The sequence below is a fragment of the Bos javanicus genome, chromosome 14, assembly GCF_032452875.1.
Source record: "Bos javanicus breed banteng chromosome 14, ARS-OSU_banteng_1.0, whole genome shotgun sequence".
NCBI classification, from domain to species: Eukaryota; Metazoa; Chordata; class Mammalia; order Artiodactyla; family Bovidae; genus Bos; species Bos javanicus.
This window is the reverse complement of record NC_083881.1, coordinates 64,340,036-64,367,243: the sequence shown is the minus strand read 5'-3', so window position 1 is coordinate 64,367,243 and position 27,208 is coordinate 64,340,036. Positions and strand designations below refer to the sequence as shown.

Below are 27,208 nucleotides of genomic sequence, written 5' to 3'. Positions count from 1 at the left end.
GAAAGTGCCTCTGCATGGATTAGAGGGAGGATTCCAGGTTCCTACGCTGCAGTGCTGACCATTTCATATGTAACTAGGTAAAAGACGGAGGAGGCGATGGCACCCACTCCCGCACTCTCGCCTGGAAAAGCCCACGGCAGAGGAGCCTGGTGGGCTGCAGTCCACGGGGTCGCAAAGAGTCGGACATGACTGAGTGACTTCCCTTTCACTTTTCACTTTCCTGCATTGGAGAAGGAAATGGCAACCCACTCCAGTGTTCTTGCCTGGAGAATCCCAGGGACAGGGGAGCCTGGTGGGCTGCCGTCTCTTGGGCCGCACAGTCGGACACGACCGAAGTGACTTAGCAACTTAGCAAAGGTAAAAGAAACTTGTGTGTGACTTATGGGGATTTATTAACTCACTAAGACTCTCACTGGAATAACCACATATATCTAATAATTTACTTTTTACATCTTCTTAGTTATCAATATTAAGTAAATTTTATTTAACCAGAAGTCTGCCCAAATATGACACTTGCTAAATTAAGAGAAAGATTGAGATTATAGAGTAAACTCAACAGAATTTCTGAAAACATTTTATTTCATTTTCAGTCAAATATTCAAAGATTTTGAAATCTATAAGGCCATCTGTCTCAAGTTCAAAAATTTTAATATTATCTGGAAAACTATTTTTGAAAAGTGATTAGTGAAGAACATTTCAACACATAGTGATGAAATGCAGTTTTTAAATTTTACATGAAACAGTTAAATACATATAACACTGAAAATTCTTTATTTAAAAACACTAAGTTATTAAAATGAGTAAAAACGACATAGTAAAATTAGATTTTTCCAAAACTCACTACTTCAAAGAAAACATACAATGACATGGATCATAATATATACAAAACAGGAAATAAATCATCATCTGTCATTGATGGGGAGATGTGCATGCTTTCAAAATACTCATAATTTTAAGTCACACAAAATGTTGCTCAGAGGGAATGCTTCTTTTATATTTAAAGTCTCTTTAGAGGCGTTTTAAATTCCGCTTACTCTGGGCACTTCCTGGAAGAACATCTTTTCTATTTCTTGGCTTTGCTGCTCCTCTACTACATTCTTCAGACCCATGATAAGCACACAAACACAGCACACAAAAGTCAAAGCCACAGGCTGTGCGGCTGCACAGCCCCCTTTTCTTATAAGGCTGGTACTTAGCAGGGGACTGGCACCTTGGGCAAGGTTTTAACGCTTCATCAATAAAAAGTGTTTTGGCAACCTGCAGTAAAAGCACACACACTAAATCTTCCATTTTCGCATAGAGGACAGCTTTATTTCAAACTCTGTAAATATTTACTCCTAATAACTTATGATAAATACTCACCTTGACATATTCTTCCTGTTTACTACTTAAGTGAGTAACAGAAGAGCTTGCTATAGGTGTCAAAACTTCTCCCCAAGGAGAAAATGTTGAAGCTTGTTCTTTCTGAAAACCTGGTGTCCTAGCCTGTGCTTGCACAGACCTTAAAGCTGATCGGTTTAACAGATGGAGCCGAGTGGCAGCATCCTCAACATTTAATATAGCCCCCTGCGGTAAAAGACAAGAGGGGTCAACACTGTCATATCAAAAGTTCCAGGACAGCTTTCAGATGCACATGTAACATGTTTGGAAGTGGTTTCTGCACCATTGGAATTTTCTCCCTAAACCATTCCTTTTTAGAGAAAAAAAAAAATTCTCTTATCTAGCATTTAAAAGTCAAAGAAAAATACAAAAGTTGAAACAATAAATGCTAGCTTTAAGTCTGCATCATTGGTTATTTTTCTGTTTAAGGCATCAGTTTGCAAATTTTTCCTGGAAAGGACCAGATAGTTGCAAGCTAGTCAACTGTCATTTTAGCAAACACAGCTACAGAGATATGTAAATGATGGGGCAGGGCTGTTCCAATAAAACTTATTATAAAAACACAGGTGATAGACAGGATTTGCCCACAAATCAGAGTTTATCAAGTCCCCTTTTAAGCCAAGGTGAAAGAGGAGGTAAATTTTTTCAAAATTTGCTATGGGATATCATGGAATTCTGTGAAGATTTCTTACTTCAGCCACATGTCAGAAAATTAATGGGCCTGGTTAGACCATGAAACCCAATTTGTTTGGCTGGCTTTTACAAATACCAAATACTCGTAAAACTTGATTCATTTTTACACTTGAGTTTAAACAGCTTTGATATTTTTAAAGGAGAAAAAAATATCTCTTATTTGAACTGGATTTCCACATCACTCAAATAGTTGCTGCTAAGTTGCGTCAGTCACGTCCAACTCTGTGCGACCCCATAGACGGCAGCCACCAGGCTCCCCCGTCCCTGGGATTCTCCAGGCAAGAACACTGGAGTGGATTGCCATTTCCTTCTCCAACTCAAATAGTTAGCCAAGAAATATTTTCAGTGAATAATCCTTATAGCCTTCTATTTTGTTAAGGTCGGAAATGAGAAAAAACATTGTAGGTTTTTTTTTAAACAAACTGGCATCCTTAACTAATTATTAAAATGAAATGTACTATAGGTGAATTTCCTGAGTGTCCAACTATTATTGTGTTTTCTCTCCCTTGACAGCCTCTCTTTGCAGAATTGTTTCCTAAAGGGGGAAGAGGTAGAACACGAGAAATGGTAGAAGGATAAGGATAGGAATGAAGCTAGCTGGCCATGAAAAATTATGCAGTTGACAGCTTAACAACATAGGCATATGTGTAATCGATGACTACTGGTTTTTAGAAATTAGGATGAATACAGTTGAACTTACTCAAGGATTCAATATGTTACATTCTATAAATGATTTGCCGCCTAGGCTAGAAGCATATGACACAAGAGTACTCTAAAAGAAAACACCCATTGGATTTCCATGCAGTTGGCAAACACAGTGATGATGCATGCACCAAAAAATGAATAGAGATATATTGTTAAAGCGAATTTAAGCCATAGAAGAACATTCACTCATTTAACAAAGATTTCACCTAATAGGTGCCAAGTGAATAAAACAGTCTAACCCCTATCCTCCCAGAGCTTAAAATGTGGGCTACTATCTCTGAACAGTGTAAGGTCTAGTAGTCAACGAAGGCAAATATTCGTTGAGTATCAACATTTTTCAAAATACAGGCACTATCACCATACCAGAATTTATTTAAATGTGAGAGGGGAGGCTCTTATTGTTGTTCATTTCCATGATTATAAGTAAAGACTACAGTAAATTAAGACATTTGATGGAAATAGTGTAATATTCCAATTTTATGGTCATTCTCACTGCTGCAAGGCAAACAGATAAAATGAGATCCTATTACACGTAACTGGTGCGTGTGCCTTTTATTTTTCACACGTAAGGATCTTTCAGTGACACTATACACATGTGAAGAAAACCATCAAACAACTTTGTTTATAATTTTTCTGTTTTGGTTAATGATATACATTAGGATAGTGCAGGTAGAAAGCAGCCAGTTCATTCAGGAACAAGAGGGCAAAGGGCATCTGGAATGATGTCTCTGAAGAAAAGAAGGAACAGGTAGAATACCTGGTTTATTCAGACTTACACAGAGGAGAATTCCAGTTCTGGTGGATGGTGAGTCAGGCATCTGTATAGAGAAACACTAAAAAGAAAGAAGAGTAAGAGAGAGAAAAGGAGAAGGAGAGAGAAAGGGAAAGAGAGGAAAAAGAAAGAAACTGGGCAATTATTAACTTATTAACTGTGAGGGGAAAAGTTATATAAGAAAAAAGGTGTACTAGGTATAATCATACTGTACTATACATTACGGCTGTCAAAAAGCCATAATAATCTCAACGCAGTCTTAATAATGTCAGCACCTAATCCTGATTCACTAATGATGATGTAATTACATTCATAAACTAGGAGAAAAGACTTCAGAGGAAGAGCTGGGTAGACAGGTAGTAGTGAGAGGTTAGAGAACTAACCTAGTTCCTCTACAGAAAAAACTAAACAAGCAATAGCAGTGAAGACACGCCACTCAGAAATATGCAGGTGAATATCAAAAGGAAAGGAACAACTAGAGAGCTGAAACTGATTGCCTTGATGAGGCAAGAATCAAGAGCAGGAAGGGCAGGAAAACACGTGTTTTGTTATAAGCTTCAAAGTCCAATTTGATGTTTTAAACCACGTACTTGTTTTTAGTTTTTAAAAAATTTAAAGTAAATCAAAATAAGGGGGAAAACTCAAGTAAGGAAAAAAATAGAGTTCTTTAGGAAACCAAGTCTTTTTAAAAAGTAGGATATAAGGTAGAATACTTTATCTAGAATTACCCAAAGGCTTGCCAATGTTTCTTTTACATAGGATGTAAGGAATGCATGGAGCTAAAAGCTTAATATGAACAGGTACTTGCTTAAAAATTTGTTTTTTGGTCTGTCCTTAGCAGTAGGGTGCCACTCTAAAAAGATATGTTAAGAAGGCAATTAATATCTTCAATATTATAAGCTCCCAGAGCCAGCAGCTGCAGCAGTAAGCAGCTTGTGAAGGATTATCATAGGTGAGAAGATAAAACTCGTTTTCAAGTAAAATAAAAGTCAATACTTTAGTTAACAGCAGTCCCTAATATTTCCTTGGAATGAGAAAACCCTCAATCTGTATCTGGGTGTTCATATTTGTTTATACTATGATTCATTTCCCTGGAGGCTCAGGTGGTAAAGAATCCGCCTGCACTGTGGGAGACCTGGGTTCCCTCCCTGGGTTCAGAAGATCCCCTGGAGGAGGGCATGGCAACCCACTCCAGTATTCTTGCCTGAAGAATCCCCATGGACAGAGGAGCCTGGCAGGCTACAGTCTGTGGGGTCGCAAAGAGTCAGACACGACTGAGCGACTAAGCACAACACAACATGCTTCATTTCAATTATATTTAGCCAAATTATAAGTTTACTTGTGTTATTATATACTTTTTACTAGAATAAGAATAAGGAAGTTGATTCTGAGTTTCTCTTGGCATTTATGCCTAAGTAAGGTCTAAAAGTTGAATACATAGTAAATATGGGTACTAGAGTCATCAGATATCTATTACACAAAATAGTGTCCCCATGAAGAATTAATCGGCTTCTATAAAAATTTGCTTATAACTTCAGGGCTGGACCTCAAATCTTTAAGAAAGTGCAGGTTCATGATGCTTTACAAGTACTAAGCTGCCATGCTCACTCACCTCCAGGCCTTCATGTATGCTATTCCCTCTGCTGAAACAACTTTCCTGTCTAACTCATTATTCAAGTCTCAGCTGAGATGCATTTTTTCCTTCTCTTGATCCCCAAGTATCAAACACTTCTTTTAAATGTCCTAATAGAGATAACTCTGAGCTTCCTCTAACACACCTGTATTGTAATCACTTGTTTATATTAGGTGTACGAGCTCCAAGAGAGCAGGGATCATGTCAAAAATGTTCACCACTGTAATGTGAGCAACTGGCATATACTATCTACTCAAGATTCTCCTTGAGTAGAGTATACTACATCAAGACTGGATGATTTAGTCACTAAGTCATGTCCAACTCTTGCAACCCCATAGACTGGAGCCCTCCAGGCTCCTCTGTCCCTGGGATTTCCCAGGCAAGGATACTCAAGTGGGTTGCCATTTCCATCTCCAGGGGAGCTTCCCAATCCTGGGGTCAAACAGGCGTCTCCTGCGTTGGCAAGCGGTCTTCTGCATTGCAAGCAGATTCTTTACGGCTGAGCCACTAGGGAAGCACATAAAAGACTGAATAGACAATGCTATGCTGCTGCTGCTGCTGCTAAGTCACTTCAGTTGTGTCCGACTCTGTGCGACCCAATGGACAGCAGCCCACCAGGCTCCCCCGTCCCTGGGATTCTCCAGGCAAGAACACTGGAGTGGGGTGCCATTTCCTTCTCCAATGCATGAAAGTGAAAACTGAAAGTGAAGTCACTCAGTCGTATCCGACTCTTCTCGACCCCATGGACTGCAGCCTACCAGGCTCCTCTGTCCATGGGATTTTCCAGGCAAGAGTACTGGAGTGGGGTGCCATTGCCTTCTCCAGATAATGCTATAACAATATCTAATTATGATCAGGATTTGGCATATCCTATTAAAATGGTATCAAATACTGATAACAGCATATATACTTAAACAACAAAACCCAGCAAGATGTTCTTCATTTCAGTTAGTCCACTCCATTTACGGGCTTGGTAGAGATGGAGTTTGGGGGCAGGCGGGAATGAGTTTATGAATGTGGGAGTTCCCTGGCGGCCTAGTAGTTAGGATTTTGGGCTTTCACTGCCATTCAATCCCTGGTGGGGGAACTGAGATTCTGCAAGAGTGTGGTGTGGCCAAAGGATTAAAAAAGGACTTACGAGTGAATGTTGATAAAGAGAAAGATTAAAGAATAGCAGGAAAACCAAATTAGGTTGTCCAGACATATGTGATTATCAGATACTCATACAAATATGTTTTAGAATAGCATTATATACATTACCTCAGAATTTGTTTTCAGTTGTGTGATATGTAATTTCCTCCTTCGATTTGCTTTTTTATCTTGAACAATAATTTCGCGCCAATTTCTGCTCACTTTCCAAACACTGTAACAAAAAGATCAGTCCTTATATTGCATATATGCCACAGAATTAGCTTTTTTTACATATGGCAATAAGAGAAACCTGTTTTTAAAGATTTTGGATAGCTAATTTAAAGCTAAAATTTCACATTAAAAATATGACTTGATTTGCATAGCTGTGAAAGAAGACCTATTAAAATACGTCAGCATCATATTGATAGGTTACTATCTTATAAATGGTTAAGGAAATAAAACAAAGTTTCATATAAACCCAAGTGAGTCCACTGGGAGACTGATTAAGAGGATTTAACTTACATGTAACACTAATATTAAAACTTGGAACATGACATGCCACAAATGATCATCAGCTACAGTGCAACAGATTATATAAATTTCTCCTATTATTGTATTTAACAAATATCTGTCATTAAAACAATCAATCCTGTATTGGAACTACTAAATGCCAGATACAGCTGAGCCCTGAACAACATCAGTATTCTTGCATGGAAAATCCCATGGACAGAGGAGTGTGTGGGCTACAGTTCATTGCGTTGCAAAGAGTCAGACATGACTGAGTGACTAAGCACATACCTGAACAACATGGCTTTGAACTCTGTGGGTCCACTTACATGTGGATTTTTTCCCACGGTAAATACTACACAGCCCCTGGTCAGTTGAATCCAGGGATGCCGAACCATGGATGTGGAGAGCTGACTATAAGTTATACAAAGATTTTAGGCTGCACACCAGAGGGTCAGCACCCCTATTTTCTGGTTGTCTAAGGGTCAGCTATAATAAATATTATTATGAGCAGCACTACAAAGTTTTTATTTTGTAAACCAAAGTTTATGAGAACAAAGCAGCTAAAGAAAAAAACATAATTTATGTCCAGTGAGTGCTTATTTATCAATAAAAGTGAATGAGGCTAGGAGAAGGTTATGGAGGGCCCCAGGTTACACCTGACTTGTCAACACTACTCTCCTTCCAGCTACCTCAGTTGCCATTGCCTCTCGCAAAGAGTTGGACACGACTGAGCAACTGAACTGAACTGAACCAAAGCTGACACAGGTGCCTTGAATCAGATGGAGAGGAACTGGCAGAAAGTCACTCATTAATGGAGAAGAAATGAGCCATCAATACATAGTTGGGTGTTTGCCTCAGCTATTTCAACTGAGTCCAGTCTCTCACATTTCCAAGAATAAGCACTGACAAGTTACACATGCACTCTGCAGTGCAAATACTAGAAATTTTGAGGGATGAGCAGGGAAGGCAATTATTGCAATGTGAACTTTCACTTACATTGCAATATGACTGAATACCATTTGTCCCACAAGCAAGCACCTAAAAGGGTCAGCCAAGTTTTAACTAGTCTGTATCCAAATATTCCATCGTGTAAAAACAAAACCCCTATATCATAGCCATATCCCTGATTTTTAAAAAAAAATAATTTATCTCATTTGAACATTTTTTAAGGCATAGACATATAGGTCATTAATCTTTCTTATTATCCTATTTGAGTTACACCAAAGACACTCCTGATCAAATTCTATTTCACTATTCTGAAAGGACCGAAACCTTAACAAGAGTTTGTGGGGAAATACGCGCTTAGAAATCAGAGGGCTCAGTTATAGATCTGCATCCATTCCTATCTCCTTGAGTGACTGTTGGCAGGTCGCTTAACTTCTCTAGAGCTCAGTTTTCTCATCTGCAAATACGTGATAGGACTAGACATTTCAGAAGACTTCTAGCAATGAAATTCTACAATTCTGTACAATAACCGACACTTAGTTTATGATGGCGGAGCCTGGTGGGCTGCCGTGTATGGGGTCGCACAGAGTCGGACACGACTGAAGCAACTTAGCAGCAGCAGCAGTTTATGGGGGAAAGGTGAAGAAGGGTTTCAATAGAAGTAGGAGTCAGAAAAGAATAAGGATTCGATGAAACAAACTCTTGACATATACCTATGGAAAAAGAGACTGACTAACTCTCTCACTTGTCCTGCCTCAACCATGACCTTGCAGAAATCCTGTTCCACATGGCTTCTCTCCTTCCTGGTCCTGGTATACCAATGGGGCTTGTCTTCTGATAGTCCTGCACTTTGCAAAACTGCCAGTATAAACAAAGTCTCAATTTAGTCTTGTAACTAGTTCCTATCCTCAATACTTCTATATATGTGACTCAGTTTCTGTTTCCTTATGAAGCAGCATTCAAGATACTGAAATTTCTGACACTGAAGAATTTCACTTAACCATTTTGATAAAATATAAAGTAACCAAGGCAGAGATAATAAAACAAAATTTTAAAAAGCTATTCAACTAACAGAAAAGTTTTCCACCTTAAAAAAAAGAAAGTGATAAAAAGGCAGTTTTATTTCAGGGGGAAAAAAAAATCTTACCTACACAGGCTTTCCGCAGTCAAGGAATCTAAAACGATAGCAAGAACATGCTTTAGATTTCTGTACTTTAATTCTGTTAAGATGTCCAGTTTTTCTATACCCATTTTCTTGCCAATCAGTCCTGCAAGTACACGCTGTAGTACAGCTATTTTCCCCCCATCCCTTTCTTCTAACAATTCATGTGCACCGTTTTGCTGGAATCTTTTCCTTTTGCTTTTCATAAAAAGCTCATGAACTAATTGCAAGGCTGGGGTCTTTGATAAATTCTTAAAGCTTAAATCCTCACTCTTATTGTCACTGCTCGGCTGGCTCTCCGAAACGTCTGAAGTGGTCGCTGGTGTTGATTCAGAGCTAGAGAGGTAGGTCTGGTTTTCTTCTTCTGTCTCAGATTGTGAGCCTTGCTCCCGAAGGGTGGACAGTCTTCTCAATCTTCCAAGACGCCTTGACTTTTTTATGGTGTCCCTGACTTTGAGAGTTCCCTTATGTTTCTGAAGTAGTTCTTGGAAAGAGCCCTCTTGCTCAGATAGGGAATCTTCTGATTTATCCAAGCAAAGTGAGTTGAAACCGCTGTCTTCAGGGGTCGAAATATTGCGTCTCACTCCAGCTGAAGGAGAGAATCTTCGACTTGCGTTAAATTTAACACTTGGTACGAGATTACTGATTGGAGTCACAAATATGTCCTCATCTGTTCTACAGCTTGTTCCACCAACAGAAGAGCCCAGAAGTTCAGGATATGTATTCTCATTATTAATACATAGACTGCTGTCACTAAAGTCATGTGTGATAGAGTCTTTAAAATTACTGCCCTGAATCGGAGATATACATTCAACTTCAAATAGGCCACAGTCATCTTTGGAATCATCCACTGTGGAAGTCTTCTGTTGAGAAAAATCAAGTCTCAATTTTTGACTGCTGGAAGTTACTTCTCCTGTTCTCAAAGTGCTAGTAACTGAAGAACTAAAATTACCTTGCCTTGGAAAACCTGAAGCACTGCTTGGAATATTTTTTTCTAAATTGGGAACTTGGCTTGTACAACTTTCTAGGGAACTGCTGTGTGATTCAACGTCCCTGTCTAGAAGAGAGAAAGATATGTCCAATCTTCTGCGCAGCAAATGTTTTTTTCTACTGACTTTAGGAGTTTCGCAAAGTTCTGGGGTTTTATCATTTTCCTTCCTGAGGAAGACAAATCTCTTTCTTTGAATGGGAGACTCTAAACTATAGGTTAAGGCCAAACTTGAAGTTTCAGGATATTCGTGGATCAATGTTGAGCCTCTTTCTTTCTTTCCAAATAATTCTTTATCTGTATTATCAAAGCTGCACGATTTTAACAGCTCACTATAGCCACTATCTTGAAAAGAAGATGTGGAACAAAGGTCTCCAAAGCTGGAGGACTTGACTCTGACAATAGGAGAGTCCACCTCATTTCCTGCTCCAGTGCCGGCTTCACCTGAATGCCTTTCTGACATCTTCAAAATCTCTGTTTCTACAAAGTGAAAACAAATTTTATTCTTCCTTTGAAATTAATAGCCTGGCAGCTAATACCAAAATACTTGTTATGAGCACAGATGATTATGGAAAATTGTACGGCAATAAAAAAAGTTACTTTAAAAAAACAAATCTCCTCTGCAATATACTCATGTATATCTTACCTACGACAGTGTTTCAACATCATAAAGACCAAAATTTCCGGGATATAAATATTCACAGATTACCTGACTAAGCATAGTCTAGGCACTGTGCACAGATATTTTCATTAACTACACTTGAGGAAAAAAACCTCAGGGCATAATTTTTAGATGATTGTATTACCTTATAATTTTTACAGCGCTAAAGTACATTATTGTAGTTCTAACATTCTAGCTTATTTGTGCTGGCCTATATTTAGTCAAGTGGATATTTCCTTCCAGATTTCTGCAATGTAAATAAAGATGCTTAAAAAAAACGATATGCTGATTTTGACCACTGGTCAAGTGAGTCAGCCACTAGGATAAACAGCAATTCAGTAAAGCAACTCTAGGATAATGTTACTCATACTTGTAACATGGGCTTGTCTCAGAAACCTGGTCTTTCTGACCATTCACAAGGTCTGAATTCCAAGGCTTTCACCTTTGCAAAGGCTCTTTGGCTCACTGATAAATTAGTAACATATTCTTGAGCTAACCAAAATGAACCAAAGCCCCACAGGCCATCTCAAACCTGGAAGGTTATACTCATTCGTGTTTCATCTGGTAAATATTTTCTACACGGGAACCCACTCTTTATAATATTCTTAAATTGAACATAAAGAATTTAAGTACATTACTTAGAGAAGAAATGTGATTCAGTATTATATTTGCAAGGAAGGACACTAGGAAACATTTCACTTTTTTTAAGGAAATACTTGACTCTTTAACCTTTTCAACCATATCACTGCGTTCCTTTTTAGGAACTTGAATTAAATCTTAAACTTTTTAGAAACTTGAATTAAATCTTAAAGTATAAGAAAGTTATTTCTCCAGATTATTCAAAGGACACTAAGAAAACTGTCATTCTTTTAAAGTTTTCTCCAGACCGAAAACATGATTCTTCTCTAAAAGATCCTGGGAAGATATATTGTTAGTTGAGTATACTGGGAAAGTTATTTATGCCTAAGTTCTATCAGTTAAACATGTAAGTGAATATGTTTTTTTAAAAATTGCTATTCTAACCAAAAAACCAAATTGTTTATTTGTGGTGCAATGATCGTTATTACTGGGCAAAGTAAGTGTTTTTCAACTTTTAAAACCTATATTCTATTTTGGTAAATCTCACACATGTTCTCTTCTGATTTAGATTCCCTCAGATTGTGACAATCACTGATCTCTTCTGTACCTGCTTACCAGCCAAGATGATCAAATTTTGCTTTCTGTATTTCATATTTTAAAACAATTTTTGTTTTCAATTTACACCTCCACACACGAATGTTTCCTACTCTCCGAAAATCACTGTATTAAGTAATAGTTTTCTCTCATGTCATTTGGTAAAGTTAGGTCCGAGCCTTTTTAAAACGTTTCAAAATTAAAACAAATGTAACTATTCTTCTACTTCACCACTAGGTGTCTCACCATGCTCGAATTTGGGAACCTGAGAGGCAAATTGATGGAAACAAAAGCAGGGATGCAAATCAAATCCTCTCCCCGCTACAAACCACAGACCACTTGCTTTAAACATACAAAAAACTTCCGATTTTCCTTTTGTTCATCTACCCATTTGAAATTGCTTCCACCGTGCTTTCTCTGGTGTCATCATTTTTTTTTTCATCTTTCATCATTTTCAACCCAAGACACTGGTCTCAAAATGTGGTTTTTCAAACTTCAAAAGTATTTATGCAAAATCGTGGAATGCCGGTTGACTTGCTCAGTTTCACTGATCCAACAGTTCACTGACGAAACAAACAAGCCTCTTCAATATTCATTTTTTTAAAATCAAGCTCCTGATAAGGATTAAGAACACACATCTCTATAGTGCTCTTTGAAAAAGAAAAACAAAACAAACACTGGTTAACTCAATGAAGTACTTAGTTATTAAAACCGAATTTCCTTCATTTGTTAAAGTACAACATCTTACCATCAGTAAATCTCGAGTTCTTAGACGCCAACGTTACGTAGGCTTCCGATAAAGGAAATTTCTCACTTTGCCTTTAAAATTCACGCCAAAGTAATACCACTTAAAGAGACAACTAAATAATTTTAAACAATTAATGGAAACGTGCAGTAGCAGCACGATGCCGGCTAAGATTTGAAGGATACCTCAAGTACGTGCTATCGGGATTATTTTCTAACGCTTTAAAAGACCTAAATCACTTTGAATTCCCCCCAGCTTTCCAGACAACAAAAATTGTCATATCTCTGTGTGCTCCAGCTAGTCTCGGGACGGAGGAAAACGGCCCCAATTCGGCTCTCTGACCACGCAGGGTCAGCTGCTGCGCGGTCGTCTCCTGCACGAGGTGCCGTCGGCGGGTGGCTGGTTAACGGTCTCCCCGGGGGCGTCAACCAGGCCGCTCGTCGGTCCGCGGACCCTCCCCAGGCCGGGCTGGCTGAGGGAGGCCGGGCCGGCCCCAGGACACCAGGAAGCCGCCGACGGGCCGAGGACGGGCGGGCGTCGCCTGGAACCAGAGCGAGAGGAAGGCGAACCGTGTCGGGGCGCCTCTCTCGTCGCGGGCCCTGGGAAGCTGAGCGGGCGCCGGGCTGGGGACGCCCAGAGGCCGGCCGCCCTCACGCACCTGGCGTCCCCGCTCCCGCCCACCTGGGGGCCCCGGGGCGGCCGCGCCCACCGCGCCGACGTGCCGGGCGGGGATGTGTGGGCGGCAGCCGCCGAGGAGCCGCGGCCTCGTCCCCAGGGATGCTCGGCTATGGCAACCTCCACGCCGGGTCCGCGTGGGGCCGCCGCCTTTTCCCTCCTTCGGTTTGAACTGCCCGCCCTGAGTAACCGCCCCGCCCCGCGCCGCGCCGCGCCGCCCCTTCCTCCCGCCTGCCGCGGCCCCGCGACCCCGCAGACCCCCGGCCCCGCCTGCGCCCGGGAGCTCCGTCTCTGCTTTCCCGGCGCCCTCACCGCACCGAGGCACCCGCGTGCGTGCTCAACCGCTTCAGTTGTGTCAGACTCACTGTGACCCCGCGGACTGTAGCCCGCCAGGCTCCTCCGTACATGGGATTCTCCAGACGAGAACACTGGAGTGGTTTCCCATTTCCTCCTCCAGGGGATCTTCCCGACCCAGGGATCGAACCTGCGTCTCCTAAGTCTCCTACATTGGCAGGCGGGTTCTTTACCACTGAGTGAGTGAGTCCGACTCTTTGCAACCCCATGGACTTTACATACCATGGAATTCTCCAGGCCAGAATACTGGAATGGGTAGCCTTTCCCTCTCCAGGGGATCTTCCCAAGCCAGGGATCGAAGCCAGGGATCGAACCCAGGTCTCCCGCATTGCAGGCGGATTCTTTACCACCTGAGCCACAAGGGAAGCCCTCTTTTCCACTAGCTCCACCTGGAAAGCCCCTCTGAGGCACCTAAGGGCTTTCCAATTTGATAGGCTCTTTCTCACGCCCCCCAACTTCCCGCCCCTCATCCCATCCACCCCATCTCCGCCCCCCACCCCGCACCACCCCCACCACCCCCATCTCCGTTTTAACTTCGGGCAACACTGTATAGAAAGGTCCTATACAGGTCCTAGGCGCCATGCGTGCTAGGTTGCTTTAGTTGTGCCCGACTCTTTGCGACCCTACGGACTGACTAGCCCGCCGGGCTCCTCTGTCCATGGGGATTCCCCACCCAGGGATCGAACTGGCATCTCATGTCTCCTGCACTGGCAGGCGGATTCTTTACCGCTAGCGCCGTCTGGGAAATCCAATAGGTCCTACTGTGGGATGCTATTAAAAATAATGTAGGAGAACGTTCACTTAAAGATGTTTCCGGAGATGAAGCGTGAAAAGCAGGTTACAAACCGAATGCCATCCTTTAGAAGTACAGCTATACACAGGATAAGATCTGAAAGATATGACTAACTTGGTTACAGCATCTGTAAACTAGATTATGCTTGTTTTTTTTTTTTTTTTCAAGACATCTAAAAAGGGATATTTTATGTGCCAGGCTCCATCCTCTGCTCTTGGCAGTTTCTTCCTAATCTCTCTCTCTCTTTTCTGTCTTCTTTTCCTCTGTTTATTCCCTAAATGGGGCGTCCTACACAACATTTTTCTTACTTTACCATTCTGTGCTTACGTAATTCGGATTAGGAGTTAAAACCATTACTTTAAAGTCAGTTACAGCCACTGCTACCACTCTCCAGATGGACAGAACTTCTCCACCTGGATGCCCCTTAGATATTCTAAATGCCATATATCAAAAAATCAGACTCACTAACAATTATTAAGCTTTGACTATGTGCCAAATGAGGAGAAGGCAATGGCACCCCACTCCAGTACTCTTGCCTGAAAAATCCCATGGACGGAGGAGCCTGGTAGGCTACAGTCCATGGGTCGCTGAGTCAGACATGACTGAGCGACTTCACTTTCACTTTTCACTTTCATGCATTGGAGAAGGAAATGGCAACCGACTCCAGTGTTCTTGCCTGGAGAATCCCAGGGACAGAGGAGCCTATTGGGCTGCCGTCTATGGGGTCGCACAGAGTCAGACACAACTAAAGCGACTTAGCAGCAGCAGCAGCAGCATGTGCCAAATGAGGGCTTCCCTCACAGCTCAGTTGGTAAAGAATCCGTCTGCAATGCAGGAGACCCCAGTTCAATTCCTGGGTTGGGAAGATCCGCTGGAGAAGGGATAGGCTACCCACTCCAGTATTCTTGAGCTTCCCTCCTGGCTCAGCTGGTAAATAATCCGCCTGCAATGTGGGAGATCAATGTGGGAGATCTGGGTTCAATCCCTGGGCTGGGAAGATCCCCTGGAGAAGGGAAAGGCTACCTACTCCAGTATTCTGGCCTGGAGAATTCTATGGACTGTTTAGTCCACGGGTTCATAAAGAGTCAGACACGACTGAGTGACTTTGACTTTCACTTTCTTTCAATGTGCCAATTACTGGGCTGCTGCTGCTGCTGCTAAGTCGCTTCAGTCATGTCCGACTCTCTGCAACCCCATAGGTGGCAGCCCACCAGGCTCCTCTGTCCCTGGGATTCTCCAGGCAAGAATACTGGAGTGGGTTGCCATTTCCTTCTCCAAATTACTGACCTAGGTACTGGGAAAACAAAGATGGAAAGACACAGTTACTGCTAGCTGGTATAAGTGCTATAGTAGAGGAATGGCACTAACACAAAAAGAGATCAACTAATGCTATAGAAGAAGAGCGGGCAGAGCTAACTATACAAAGACTGTGATATGCTTTTATGTATTTATCTTTTGGCTTCACCCGCTCAGCATGGGGGATCTTATTTCTGAAACCAGAGATCAAACCCGTGCCCTTTGAAATGGAAGCACAGAGTCTTAAACACTCTGATAGATGAGGTGGAATTTGAAGGACGAGTGACATCTTTAAAGACAGCAGATGATTCTAAACTCAAAACAAAATGTGCAAGAGCAGGAGAATTGAAACAGTAGGGCACATTACAGAAACTGTAAATAACTTGTTATAGCTGAAAACTGACTCGTTCCAGGAAAGGGCAAAGAAAATTCTTGACAAGGGGAAGAAGCCAAGCCATGGAGAGTTTTGGATGCATGTTGAGTCTGAAGTTTATCCTCTCAGCAATGCAGAGCATTTTAGAAGGACCACTCTGGTGGCAGAGTGGAGGACAGAAAGAAGAGAGGCGAGAGTGGCATAGGAAGCGACTGTATTACTCTGGAACATAGTAGGGGTGGAGAAGAACCTAGACCCGATTCAGTCAGCAGAACCAGCTTCCTGGAGCAGGGGAATGAGGAGCAGAGTACAAGTTTGGGAGAAAATAAGATGAATTTAGTTCAAGGTTGTTAAGTTTGAGGTACCAGTAGGACTTACGGTAAGGAACTGGTAAATTACAGTGGCTTAAATCTGGGCTATATGAGTAAAGCTAGAAGGTGCCATTTTCAAGATGGCACCTTCCTGAAGCATCAGTCACACATTCAGGTAGAGGGAGTAGTGTCCTTTCTAGGTCCTCAAACAAGTCTCTTACAATCCAGTCTCTATTTTGCCACTCCCCGCCCAGCACTTGCTATCCTTCTCTGCTGAATTTTCTCCATATCATGTGTCACCTCCTATAATACCATATTATTGGAACTTCCCTGGGATGGTCCCATGGTTAAGAATCTACCTGTCAATGCAGGGGACCCAGGTTTGATCCCTGGTCCAAGAAGATCCCAAATGCCACAGGGCAACTAAGCTCAGGCACCACAACTACTGAGCATGCATGCAGCAACTACTGAAGGCTGTGTACCCTAGAGCCTGTGCTCCACAAGAGAAACCACCGCACGAGAAACCCACATGCCCCAAAAGAGTAGCCCCACTTGCTACAACTAGGAAAAGCCCTCGCAAAGCAATGAAGACCCAGAGCAGTCAAAAAGAAAGAAATACCTTATTCGTTACCTATTTTAAGGTCTGCGTCCCCCTCCACTGTAATGTAAACAGGGAAGGGAATTTGTTCTATGGTTAAAATCCACACACCCCCAAACACCATTTAAACATTGCCCTTTTCTCTTTCTGTAGTTAATTTTTCTTTTGTTCCAACTGAAGAATAAAAGAGTACACCATAACTCCTTTAGATACTCAAGGACTATTTTTTATACCACTTCTCACCCAAAAAGGGGGGGGCAAAAGACACCTGGTTACATGTTAGCTTGCCCTGCTAATGCTATGCTAAGTCACTTCAGTCGTGTCCGACTCTGTGCAACCCCATAGACGGCAGCCCGCCAGGCTCCCCGTCCCTGGGATTCTCCAGGCAAGAACACTGGAGTGGGCTGCCATTTCCTTCTCCAATGCATGAAAGTGAAAAGCCCTAGCTTTACTCATATAGCCCAAATTTAAGCCACTGAGCTATATTTTCCTATTATTTACCCATCACGGTCTTTGGTCTCTTCCCTTCCCTTTCTGGATTGGGTGTAATCTCATTACTAACCTCAGAACTCTAAAACCCAAATGTTTTCCACTGATCTAATGCTTCTTTTGGGAACTATCCAGGAATACATAATGAAAGGTTTTCCATCACCATGATATTCAAGCTATGCAGTATACTTAAATGAATATGATCAAGGAAAAGGAAAACAGATATTCAGGGGAGAAAAATAGCAACAAGCATCTCCATAACCGCACTATAAAGATTTAAAAGCACTAGTATTCAAGATCACAAGACAAATATGTTCATTCAGTTCAGTTCAGTTGCTCAGTCGTGTCCGACTCTTTGCAACATCATGAACTGCAGCACGCCAGGTCTCCCTGTCCATCACCAACTCCCGGAGTTTCCCCAAACTCACGTCCATTGAGTCGGTGATGCTGTCTAACTGGCTCATCCTCTGTTGTCCCCTTCTCCTCCTGCCTTCAATCTTTCCCAACATCAGGGTTTTTTCAAATGAGTCAGCTCTTCGCATCAGGTGGCCAAAATACTGGAGTTTCAGCTTTAACATCAGTCCTTCCAATGAACACCCAGGACCGATTTCCCTTTTGATGGACTGTCTGGATCTTCTTGCAGTCCAAGGGACTCTCAAGAGTCTTCTCCAACACCATAGTTCAAAAGCATCAATTCTGTGCTCAGCCCTCTTTATAGTCCAACTCTCACATCATACATGACCACTGGAAAAACCATAGCCTTGACTAGACAGACCTTTGTTAACAAAGTAACGTCTCTGCTTTTTAATATGTTGTCTAGGTTGGTCATAACTTTCCTTCCAAGGAGTAAGGATCTTTTACTTTCATGGCTGCATTCACCATCTGCAGTGATTTCGGAGCCCAGAAAAATAAAGTCAGCCACTGTTTGCACTGTTTCCCCATCTATTTGCCATGAAGTGATGGGACCGGATGCCATGATCTTAGTTTTCTGAATGTCGAGCTTTAAGCCAACTTTTTCACTCTCCTCTTTCCCTTTCATCAAGAGGCTCTTTAGTTCTTCTTCACTTTCTGCCATAAGGGTGGTATCATCTGCATATCTGAGGTTATTGATATTTCTCCCAGCAATCTGATTCCAGCTTGTGCTTCTTCCAGTCCAGCGTTTCTCATGATGTACTCTGCACATAAGTTAAATAAGCAGGGTGACAATATACAGCCTTGACATACTCCTTTTCCTATTTGGAACCAGTTTGTTGTTCCATGTCCAGCTCTAACTGTTGCTTCCTGACCTGCATACAGGTTTCTCAAGAGGCAGGTCAGGTGGTCTGGTATTCCCATCTCTTTCATAATTTTCTACAGTTTATTGTGATCCACACAGTCAAAGGCTTTGGCATAGTCAATAAAGCAGAAATAGATGTTTTCCTGGAACTCTCTTGCTTTTTTTGACTATCCAGTGGATGTTGGAAATTTGATCTCTGATTCCTCTGTCCTTTCTAAAACCAGCTTGAACATCTGGAAGTTCATGATTCACATACTGCTGAAGCCTGGCTTGGAGAATTTTGAGCATTACTTTACTAGCATGTGAGATGAGTGCAATTGTGCGGTAGTTTGAGCATTCTTTGGCATTGCCTTTCTCTGGGATTGAAATGAAAACTGACCTTTTCCAGTCCTGTGGCCACTGCTGAGTTTTCCAAATTTGCTGACATATTGAGTGCAGCACTTTCACTAATATGTTCATTAGGATAGGGCAATGCAGTGATGTCTGGCACACAGTAAAGGCTCAAGGAAAGTTAGCTGTAACAGCATCTACTGACCATGGTTCAGAATGATCCTAAAATTACTGATTCTTGCAGATAGGAAAGATAATGTTGGTCTGGAAACTAGCCTTGACACGAATTATTTATCCTACCCCTCTGTAGGGTCCCAGGAATCATTTCTATTCTGCATGTGTTGATCCATTTTTGAGGCTCCATTATCTTAATACCTCAAGCTGCAGAATCAGAATCCAAGTCAGTTTGCAATGATTAAAATTACACTTTTCCAGGCAGTCCAGTTATTAAGAATTGGTGCTTCTAATGCAGCAGACACATTTTGGATCCCTGGTTAGGGAACTAAGATCCTACATGCTGTGTGATGTGGGCCATGCCTCTCAAAAAACAAACAAAAAAAAAAGGCACAAAGATACACTTTCTGGATCACTCCATAACCTTTCTCTTACGATGACAATAGTTTTACCTAATATTTCTTCAGTCAGTTCAGTCGATGAGTCATGTCTGACTCTTTGCTACCCCATAGACTCCAGCATGCCAGGCTTCCCTGTCCATCACCAACTCCCGGAGCTTGCTCAAACTCGTGTCCATAGCATTGGTGACACCATACAACCATCTCATCCTCTGTCATCCTCTTCTCCTCCCACCTACAATCTTTCCCAGCATCAGGGTCTTTTCAAACGAGTCAATTCTTTGCATCAGGTGGTGAAAGTATTGGAGCTTCAACTTCAGCATCAGTCCTTCCAATGAACATTCAGGACTGATTTCCTTTAGGATGGACTGGTTGGATCTCCTTGCTGTCCAAGGGACTCTCAAGAGTCCTCTCCAACCCCACAGTTCAAAAGCATCAATTCTTCAGCACTCTATTGAGTCACCTCTTCCCTTTGGCTAAGAGGGGAGGTACTTTGTGAGACAGCTGCTGATAAAAAATATTTATGTTCTATCTTAGCCTGTCTGTGGAGGAAGAAACTGTATAGTTTCATCTTGCCTATTTACCTTATATGTAGAGTACATCAGGTGAAATGCTGATGCACAAGCTGGAATCAAGACTGCAGGGAGAAGTATCAATAACCCCAGCTATGCAAATGATTCCACCTTTATGGCAGAAAGCAAAGAGGAACTGAAGAGTCTCTTGATGAAAGTGAAAAAGGAGAGTGAAAAAACTGGCTTAAAACTCAACATTCAAGAAACTAAGATTATGGCATCTGGTCCTGTCACTTCATGGCAAATAGATGGGGAAACAATGGAAACAGTGACAAACTTTTATTTCTTGGGCTCCAAAATCACTGCAGATGGTGAATGCAGCCATGAAATTAAGACACTTGCCCCTTGGAAGAAAAGCTGTGACTAACCTGGACAGTGTATTAAAAAGCAGAGACATTACTTTGCCAACAAAGGTTTGTCTAGTCAAGGCTATGGCTTTTCCAGTGGTCATGTATGGATGTGAGAGTTGGACTATAAAGAAAGCTGAGCACCGAAGAATTGATGCTTTTGAACTGTGGTGTCGGAGACGCCTCTTGAGAATCCTTTGGACTGAAAGGAGATCAAACCAGTCCATCCTAAAGGAAATCAGTCTGAATATTCATTGGAGGACTGATACCCTGATGCTGGGAAACACTGAAGGCAGGAGGAGAAGGGGATGACAGAGGATGAGATGGTTGGATGGTATTACCAACTCAATAACATGACTTTGAGCAAGCTCTAGGAGTTGGTGAAGGCCAGGGAAGCCTGGTGTACTGCAGTTCATGGGGTCGCCAAGAGTTGAACATGACTGAGCGACTGAACTGAACAATGAAGAAGCAGGATACTCCACTGTGTTTCCTGGATATTTAAAAATTGGCTTCTAGGAAAATCCAGAAAGTCAAGTCCCAAGTTGGTCTGTGGAGGTGCAACCAATTAACTCCTTCTGGAAATGAAAGGTCAGGCTCAATGTTCCCAGGTTGCTGGATGGGAGAGAAAAAAGCAATAGAGCCTGCTTAATAAGAAACCAATAAAGGCTTCCCCTCATAGCTCAGTTGGTAAAGAATCCGCCTGCAATGCAGGAGACCCTGGTTCATTTCCTGGGTCGGGAAGATCCGCTGGAGAAGGGATAGGGTACCCACTCCAGTATTCTTGGGCTTCCCCTGTGGCTCAGCTGGTAATATGGGAGACTTGGGTTCGATCCTTGGGTTGGGAAGATCCTCTGGAGAAGGGAAACACTACCCACTACAGTATTCTGGCCTGGAGAATTCCATGGACTGTATAGTACAGTCCTTCGCGTTGTAGAGTCAGACACGACTGAGTGACTTTCACTTTCAGTAAGAAACCAAAGTAGTAGATGTTGGGGAGAAAGAAATCTGCTTTTCAGATTAATTACAATAGTTATTAACAACTGTTTATTTTCTAAATTTTAATAACTTCATTTTCTTCTTCCCCTTTCTGATATACTTGCTGTTGAGAGCGCTAATTCTTAGGTAGGTTGATTCAGGAGGAGGAGGAGGGGGAGGAGGAGAGGGGGAAGGAGGAGAGGGAAGAAAAAGGGGTCTGGGGCTGTCAAGGAAGAGAAAAGGACAAACGTTTCTTTCCTACATTCCTTCAACATAGTCACATAAAATGTTTTTTTCTTTAAGCCCAGAGCTAATAATTACACAACTAATGACTCATCTTGCTCAAGGTATGTTTTTCCTTAAACTCTTTACCATGATTATAAAACAACAATGTATCCTGTTGGAGGACATGTTCCTCCTTAAGAACCTTCTGACTATCCTGTCATCTTAAAATGTATGTTGTTGGAGTGGGTCTGGTAAGATCTTTCTAGTGAAAGTGAAAGTTGCTCAGTCCTGTCAGGACTCTTTGCTACCCCATGGCCTGAATTCTCCAGGCCAGAATACTGGAATGTGTAGCTTTCCCTTCTCCAGGGGATCTTTCCAACACAGGGATCAAACTCAGGTCTCCCACATTGCAGGAGGATTCTTTACTGTCTGAGCCACAAAGGAAGCCCATTATTTTAAAAATGTTATTTTTAAATGTTATCCCATTTTAAAATTTAAGTTGTGGGAATGGATCTGGTAAGACCTTTACAGCCTTGAGACATTCTTTTGATTCACTGTAACAACCAACTGAAAAAGTATATAGCTCCCTTGCTAAGACTAGCGAGGGGGGCACTCTCCATCCCCTCTTCTGATATCTACGTTAGAAGCTTTCTGTCCTTTTTCACTGTAATGAAACTTCTGCCACACAAAGTTCTGAATGTCCGAAGCCTGGTTCCTGATGCCCATGCTAAATCTTCTTCGGAGACCACAAATCCGACATGGTTCACCGTAAGCTATTACTGTGAAAGAAGCTATTACTGTGAACCCAACTGTTCAATTTCATTAAATTTTTGACCTTTGAAAGAACACGGCCTCACTGGTCAAGTCTTCTTGTTCTTCTAAGGAGGAATGAATACAGGGGACAAAAGGAGGGTCAGTGGACAGCTGCTGCTGCTGCTGCTAAGTCGCTTCAGTCGTGTCCGACTCTGTGCGACCCCATAGACGGAAGCCCACTAGGCTCCCCCGTCCCTGGGATTCTCCAGGCAAGAACACTAGAGTGGGTTGCCATTTCCTTCTCCAATGCGCGAAAGTGAAAAGTGAAAGTGAAGTCGCTCAGTCGTGTCCGACTCTTAGCGACCCCATGGACTGCAGCCTACCGGGCTCCTCCGTCCATGGGATTTTCCAGGCAAGAGTACTGGAGTGGGGTGCCATTGCCTTCTCCGACTGGAGTGACTACCACTACCTAAATCCCTTAGCTTTAAGTGGGAGTAACTGACGTAGCTGCCCACAAGTAAAATGTGTGAGTCAGAGAGAGAACGAGCGCCTAGGAGAGAATGGGTCGAAAAGCAAAAACGAAATTATATGAAAGATAGCGACCGAGGGGGTGCTCCACTGCCCCGGCACAAATAGCAAACTATTCGAAACACGTAGTCTGTAAAGGGCTTTTGCACGTGGATATCCGCGGTGGAGCCGATTCTTCTACGTTCTTCGGAGTAACGGTCAGCCTAGTATTCCACGAGCACTTCACTGGGGTTTCTCTTCTAACCCTCTGCCCGCCTAGAAAAATGTTCCTTTCTGCAGACTTCATTTGCCAGAAAAACAAACCTCCTAGGACATGAAAGGCTGCTAAAGTGCTTTGCTTCCCTGACAAGCGAAAACAGCTAGGAGCGAAACAAGCACTTTCGACTAGACTCGAAAACACCAAAAGACCCGTTTCCTCCGCCTCTACTCAATCCAGGTTCCTCAGCCACACCCGGAACGGAAGGGGCGGAGACTCCGACACGTCAGAAGCGAGCGCCGGAAGTTGCCCGCGGCTCAGAGGCGAGTCGAAATCTGTTTGGAGAGGCCTAGAGATTACTCCGTGTTGCGTGAGTAGGGAATTGGAGGTTTGGGATTTGAAGGTAGGAATTTGGGCCCAAACTGAAAACACAATAAGGTCTAAAGAGGTCTAGTTTAAGGGTTCGAGTCAGGAGAGGCTGGGGATAGAGTCGATACTTTTAGTCCTTTGCCGGTTTAGCTTTTGGGTTGTTTCCCTGTTTAACTGTTGACTAGCTTTGGGGAGTTATTCTTCTCTTATCTTCGGTTCTCGTGTTCTACTGTTGAGAGAAGTTTTGTGTGTGTGTGTGTTTTTTTTTTTTTTCTTTTACCATCTCCTGCTAAAGTTTGGAAAAATATAACGTGTTAAATGAAGACGCGGGCTTTGCAATCAGATCTAAATCTCTCTGACTCTGCAGCTGAGTGTGTTAGTCGCTCAGTCGTGTCCCACTCTTCGCGACCCCATGGACTGTAGCCTGCCAGACTCCTCTGTCCATGGAATTCTCCAGGCAAGAATACTGGAGTGGGTTGCCATTCTCTACTCCAGGGGATCTTCCCTACCCAGTGATCGAACCTGGGCCTCCTGCATTGCTGCTGAGTAATCCTGCCCAAATGAACTTCCCTAAACCTGGGTTGGAGAAGGCAGTGGCACTCCACTCCAGTACTCTTGCCTGGAAAATCCCATGGATGGAGGAGCCTGGTAGGCTGCAGTCCATGGGGTCGCTAAGAGTCGGACACGACTGAGCGACTTCACTTTCACTTTTCACTTTCATGCATTGGAGAGGGAAATGGCAACCCACTCCAGTGTTCTTGCCTGGAGAATCCCAGGGACAGGGGAGCCTGGTGGGCTGCTGTCCATTGGGTCGCACAGAGTCGGACACGACTGAAGCGACTTAGCAGCAGCAGCAGCAAACCTGAGTTCCTTCATCTGTAAAATAAGAGTCCAATTTGGGGGTAAATGCGCAACACGTTTTTTGTTTGTTTGTTTCGTCCTTTAGACCCAGCCATGAAACAAAGTACTGACTAGGAATTGAGACCTTTTTAGTTTTCCCTCGGAAAAATGATTCCTGATTGGATTTGTGAGGGCCCCGCTTTGAGATATTAAATATTTGAGTCTCCGATTTCAGGGACAACAATGGACACCCAGAAGGACGTTCAACCCCCAAAGCAGCAGCCAATGATATATATCTGTGGAGGTAAGAGTAACACAAAGTAAGAGTATTTAAACTCGGTTAAAAAAAAAGAATTGTGCATTTGTCTTTGACTTGTGAGTCGTTCATCTTTAAAGTTAGAAAGCGGAACAGCTTTAGCAGTCTTTAAAAAAAAATCCTCTCATTAACTTTTCATTTCCTATTCTAGGAAGAGTGCCTTGCCCACCACTCTTTTTTTCTCTCTCCTTTAGCTTACTGGTAATAGCAACACATCCTTGAGATTGAGTATTTGTATTTTAGTGTGTTGGATGAAAAATATGGTCAAGATAATTTGCTTGTCTGTAATAATTTCTCTTTTAGGCATTGAATAAATGAATGTGTTTTCATTTCTAGAATGTCACACAGAAAATGAAATAAAATCAAGGGATCCCATCCGATGCAGAGAATGTGGATACAGAATAATGTACAAGAAAAGGACTAAAAGATGTATCCTTTTAACTGTGCTTCTTAGGTATGAGATGGGAGCAAGTGAAGAATAACACCTGGTTTGATAGTCAAAGACTAATTACTTGTGAAAATGGTAATAACTTGGATTACTTACCAAAAAAAAAAAAATGTTTATCATTTTCTTTTTTAATCACAGTACTTTGGTGTGTAGACGTATACCAAGTAATCTAAATACTAGCTGATTTTGGCTTTCATAAGTGTATTTTTCAGCAATTCTATATAAGTACTCATTCCTGAGCTTCAGTTTATGAACAAACTAAATTATACAAGGGGAACTACAAATAGTGAGTTTTTATGCTACCTTATGGAAAAAGTGAGACTTAGGAATTAGCTGAAAGTCAGAGTAAATTGTTATGTAATAACTGACAGTATTTTTTAGAACAGTAAATTATCGCTTTTAACACTGCTTTAGTTTCTTGGTGCATTGGTCTCTATCATGGAAAGAGGGCTAATAATTAGTTTATTTTTTAGTTCACTTCTCCTCATAGTAAATAGTGAATTTTATTCTTTTGTGCATTTTAGATTAACTTAAATAAATCTAAAATAACTAACATTTTAGATTAAATAAATAGATTATTGCAAAGAGAAAGTGACTTGAAAGTACTAAAATTTTAATTTTAATGTACCTTTTTATGTCCTTAACTTGGTATATTACAGTGGTGGTTTTTGATGCTCGGTGAAACATGAAATTCAGAGGAATATCTTCATTTTTATTTGGATTTGTTGTTAATGTTGTATAGATTTTGAATAGTGTACTTTATGAATACAGTTATATACACATTTCATTTTAAAAAACCATATTGTATTTAGATATCTATTAATAGCTTATATAAAGATACTATTTTTCATTTAGTACATGGTTTGTATTTTAATTTTATTGTATATGTAATCTGACACTCAGTGGAGGTTAAAAATGTTTCCCAAACTACACTTTAAGCAAAACCTGGAATCATCTGGGACCCTTGTTAAAAATGAAGTTTTCTAGGGCTTTTTAAAGGTCTACTTAAGTAAGTTCTTAGGAAACCTCTGTTTTACATCACCAGTTGTTTGTAAACTCTCCAGCTTTTGTATGGAGTATACCAATGCACTTACTGTCAATGTGCATACCTCATTTTGAGTTACAGTTTTCATTTGTTAACTTGGCATAGGCCTTCCTGTATTTATATGTAATGGTTGACTTTTTAAAATCTTGGGCAAGGGAAAAGAAACTTTGATGGTTGCTTTCTGTAAGACAAAATCAATCCCAAGTAAAGTGGATGAAGCAGACTGTTAAGGCAGGTGTGGTTTCCCAGTTGTAATTATTCATTAAAGTAAACAAAAAATTCTGCTTTCAGCATATTTAAAAAAAAAGTTGGTTTACACTTAATTATTGGATGAATGTTTAAAGCTTTTGCTTTGATAACTAGGAATATGGATACTCAGATACTCCATCTGTTCCAGGATTCGATTGCATAAACTTCATTGATAGCTTTGTGTGTCTCTGACATTCAGAGAATTATCTGTGCCATTTAAAAGAAGCACCTGTTATTTCTACTGCCATCCTTAAATACTAAGTTCTATAAATTCATTATGTGCTATATAGCACTACCATACTCAAGATTTTTAAAGGGTGCTTCCTTGGTCCAGTTTTTCCTAGACCGTGGCTTTCATAATTCTGTGATTCTGCCATATTCCTTCTTGAGCTTGTCCTTTCTGTATGGAAGAGTCCCGATAAATGACAGCTGCCTAAACCCCAACTACTGATAATGTTGCTCTTAACTATTCTAATTTCATCATAGGTCATTTGTGCATTAGTAGTTTGAGTATTGTTATTTAGTTAACTAGACTGTGGTTTAATGGGTAAAGTATTACTCCTGGAATTCATTTCAATTACCTCCTTGTGTCCCTTTCATCTATAAAATGGAAGTAATTTTACTTCTTGCCTACCTGGACAGTTATAGAAAAGGTAAAATAGATATAAAATAGCTTAATGGGGAACACATGTATACCTGTGGCGGATTCATTTTGATATTTGGCAAAACTAATACAATTATGTAAAGTTTAAAAATAAAATAAAATTAAAAAAAAAAATC

General features: G+C 41.5%; 2 protein-coding genes across 4 annotated transcripts; one reads left to right on the top strand and one right to left on the bottom strand.

Moving 5' to 3' along the window:
- Positions 1–608: 608 nt before the first annotated feature.
- On the bottom strand, positions 609–13,280 carry FBXO43 (F-box protein 43). The gene is made up of 5 exons (XM_061438359.1): positions 13,157–13,280; positions 8,917–10,399; positions 6,444–6,546; positions 1,363–1,566; positions 609–1,257 (listed from the first exon to the last, which is right to left on the bottom strand). The coding sequence occupies exons 2-5, from the start codon at positions 10,380–10,382 to the stop codon at positions 1,009–1,011; spliced, it is 2,022 nt and encodes a 673-aa protein (XP_061294343.1). The 5' UTR covers positions 10,383–10,399; positions 13,157–13,280; the 3' UTR covers positions 609–1,008.
- Positions 13,278–26,463, top strand: POLR2K (RNA polymerase II, I and III subunit K). Of its 3 annotated transcripts, none has more exons than XM_061438362.1 (4): positions 23,426–23,531; positions 24,606–24,674; positions 25,023–25,115; positions 25,794–26,463. In XM_061438362.1, exons 2-4 carry the CDS (start codon positions 24,614–24,616, stop codon positions 25,814–25,816), a joined length of 177 nt encoding a protein of 58 aa, XP_061294346.1. In that variant the 5' UTR covers positions 23,426–23,531; positions 24,606–24,613; the 3' UTR covers positions 25,817–26,463. The 3 variants fall into 3 exon arrangements, with proteins under 3 accessions (XP_061294344.1, XP_061294346.1, XP_061294345.1); XM_061438361.1 differs by having other exon boundaries at positions 23,459–23,564; XM_061438360.1 differs by lacking the exons at positions 24,606–24,674; positions 25,023–25,115; positions 25,794–26,463 and adding exons at positions 13,278–13,706; positions 24,477–24,599 and having other exon boundaries at positions 23,402–23,531.
- Positions 26,464–27,208: the final 745 nt, after the last annotated feature.

Excerpts from the sequence above, each read along its gene's own strand:
- POLR2K (XM_061438360.1), top strand. The coding sequence starts at position 13,579 with ATGGGATTCTCCAGACGAGAACACTGGAGTGGTTTCCCATTTCCTCCT. Across the intron at positions 13,707-23,401 it reads GGCGGGTTCTTTACCACTGA|GTTCCTCAGCCACACCCGGA; the intron begins GTGAGTGAGTCC and ends TACTCAATCCAG.
- FBXO43 (XM_061438359.1), bottom strand. The coding sequence starts at position 10,382 with ATGTCAGAAAGGCATTCAGGTGAAGCCGGCACTGGAGCAGGAAATGAG. Across the intron at positions 6,547-8,916 it reads ACTGCGGAAAGCCTGTGTAG|TGTTTGGAAAGTGAGCAGAA; the intron begins GTAAGATTTTTT and ends TTTTTGTTACAG. Across the intron at positions 1,258-1,362 it reads AACAGGAAGAATATGTCAAG|GTTGCCAAAACACTTTTTAT; the intron begins GTGAGTATTTAT and ends CTTTTACTGCAG.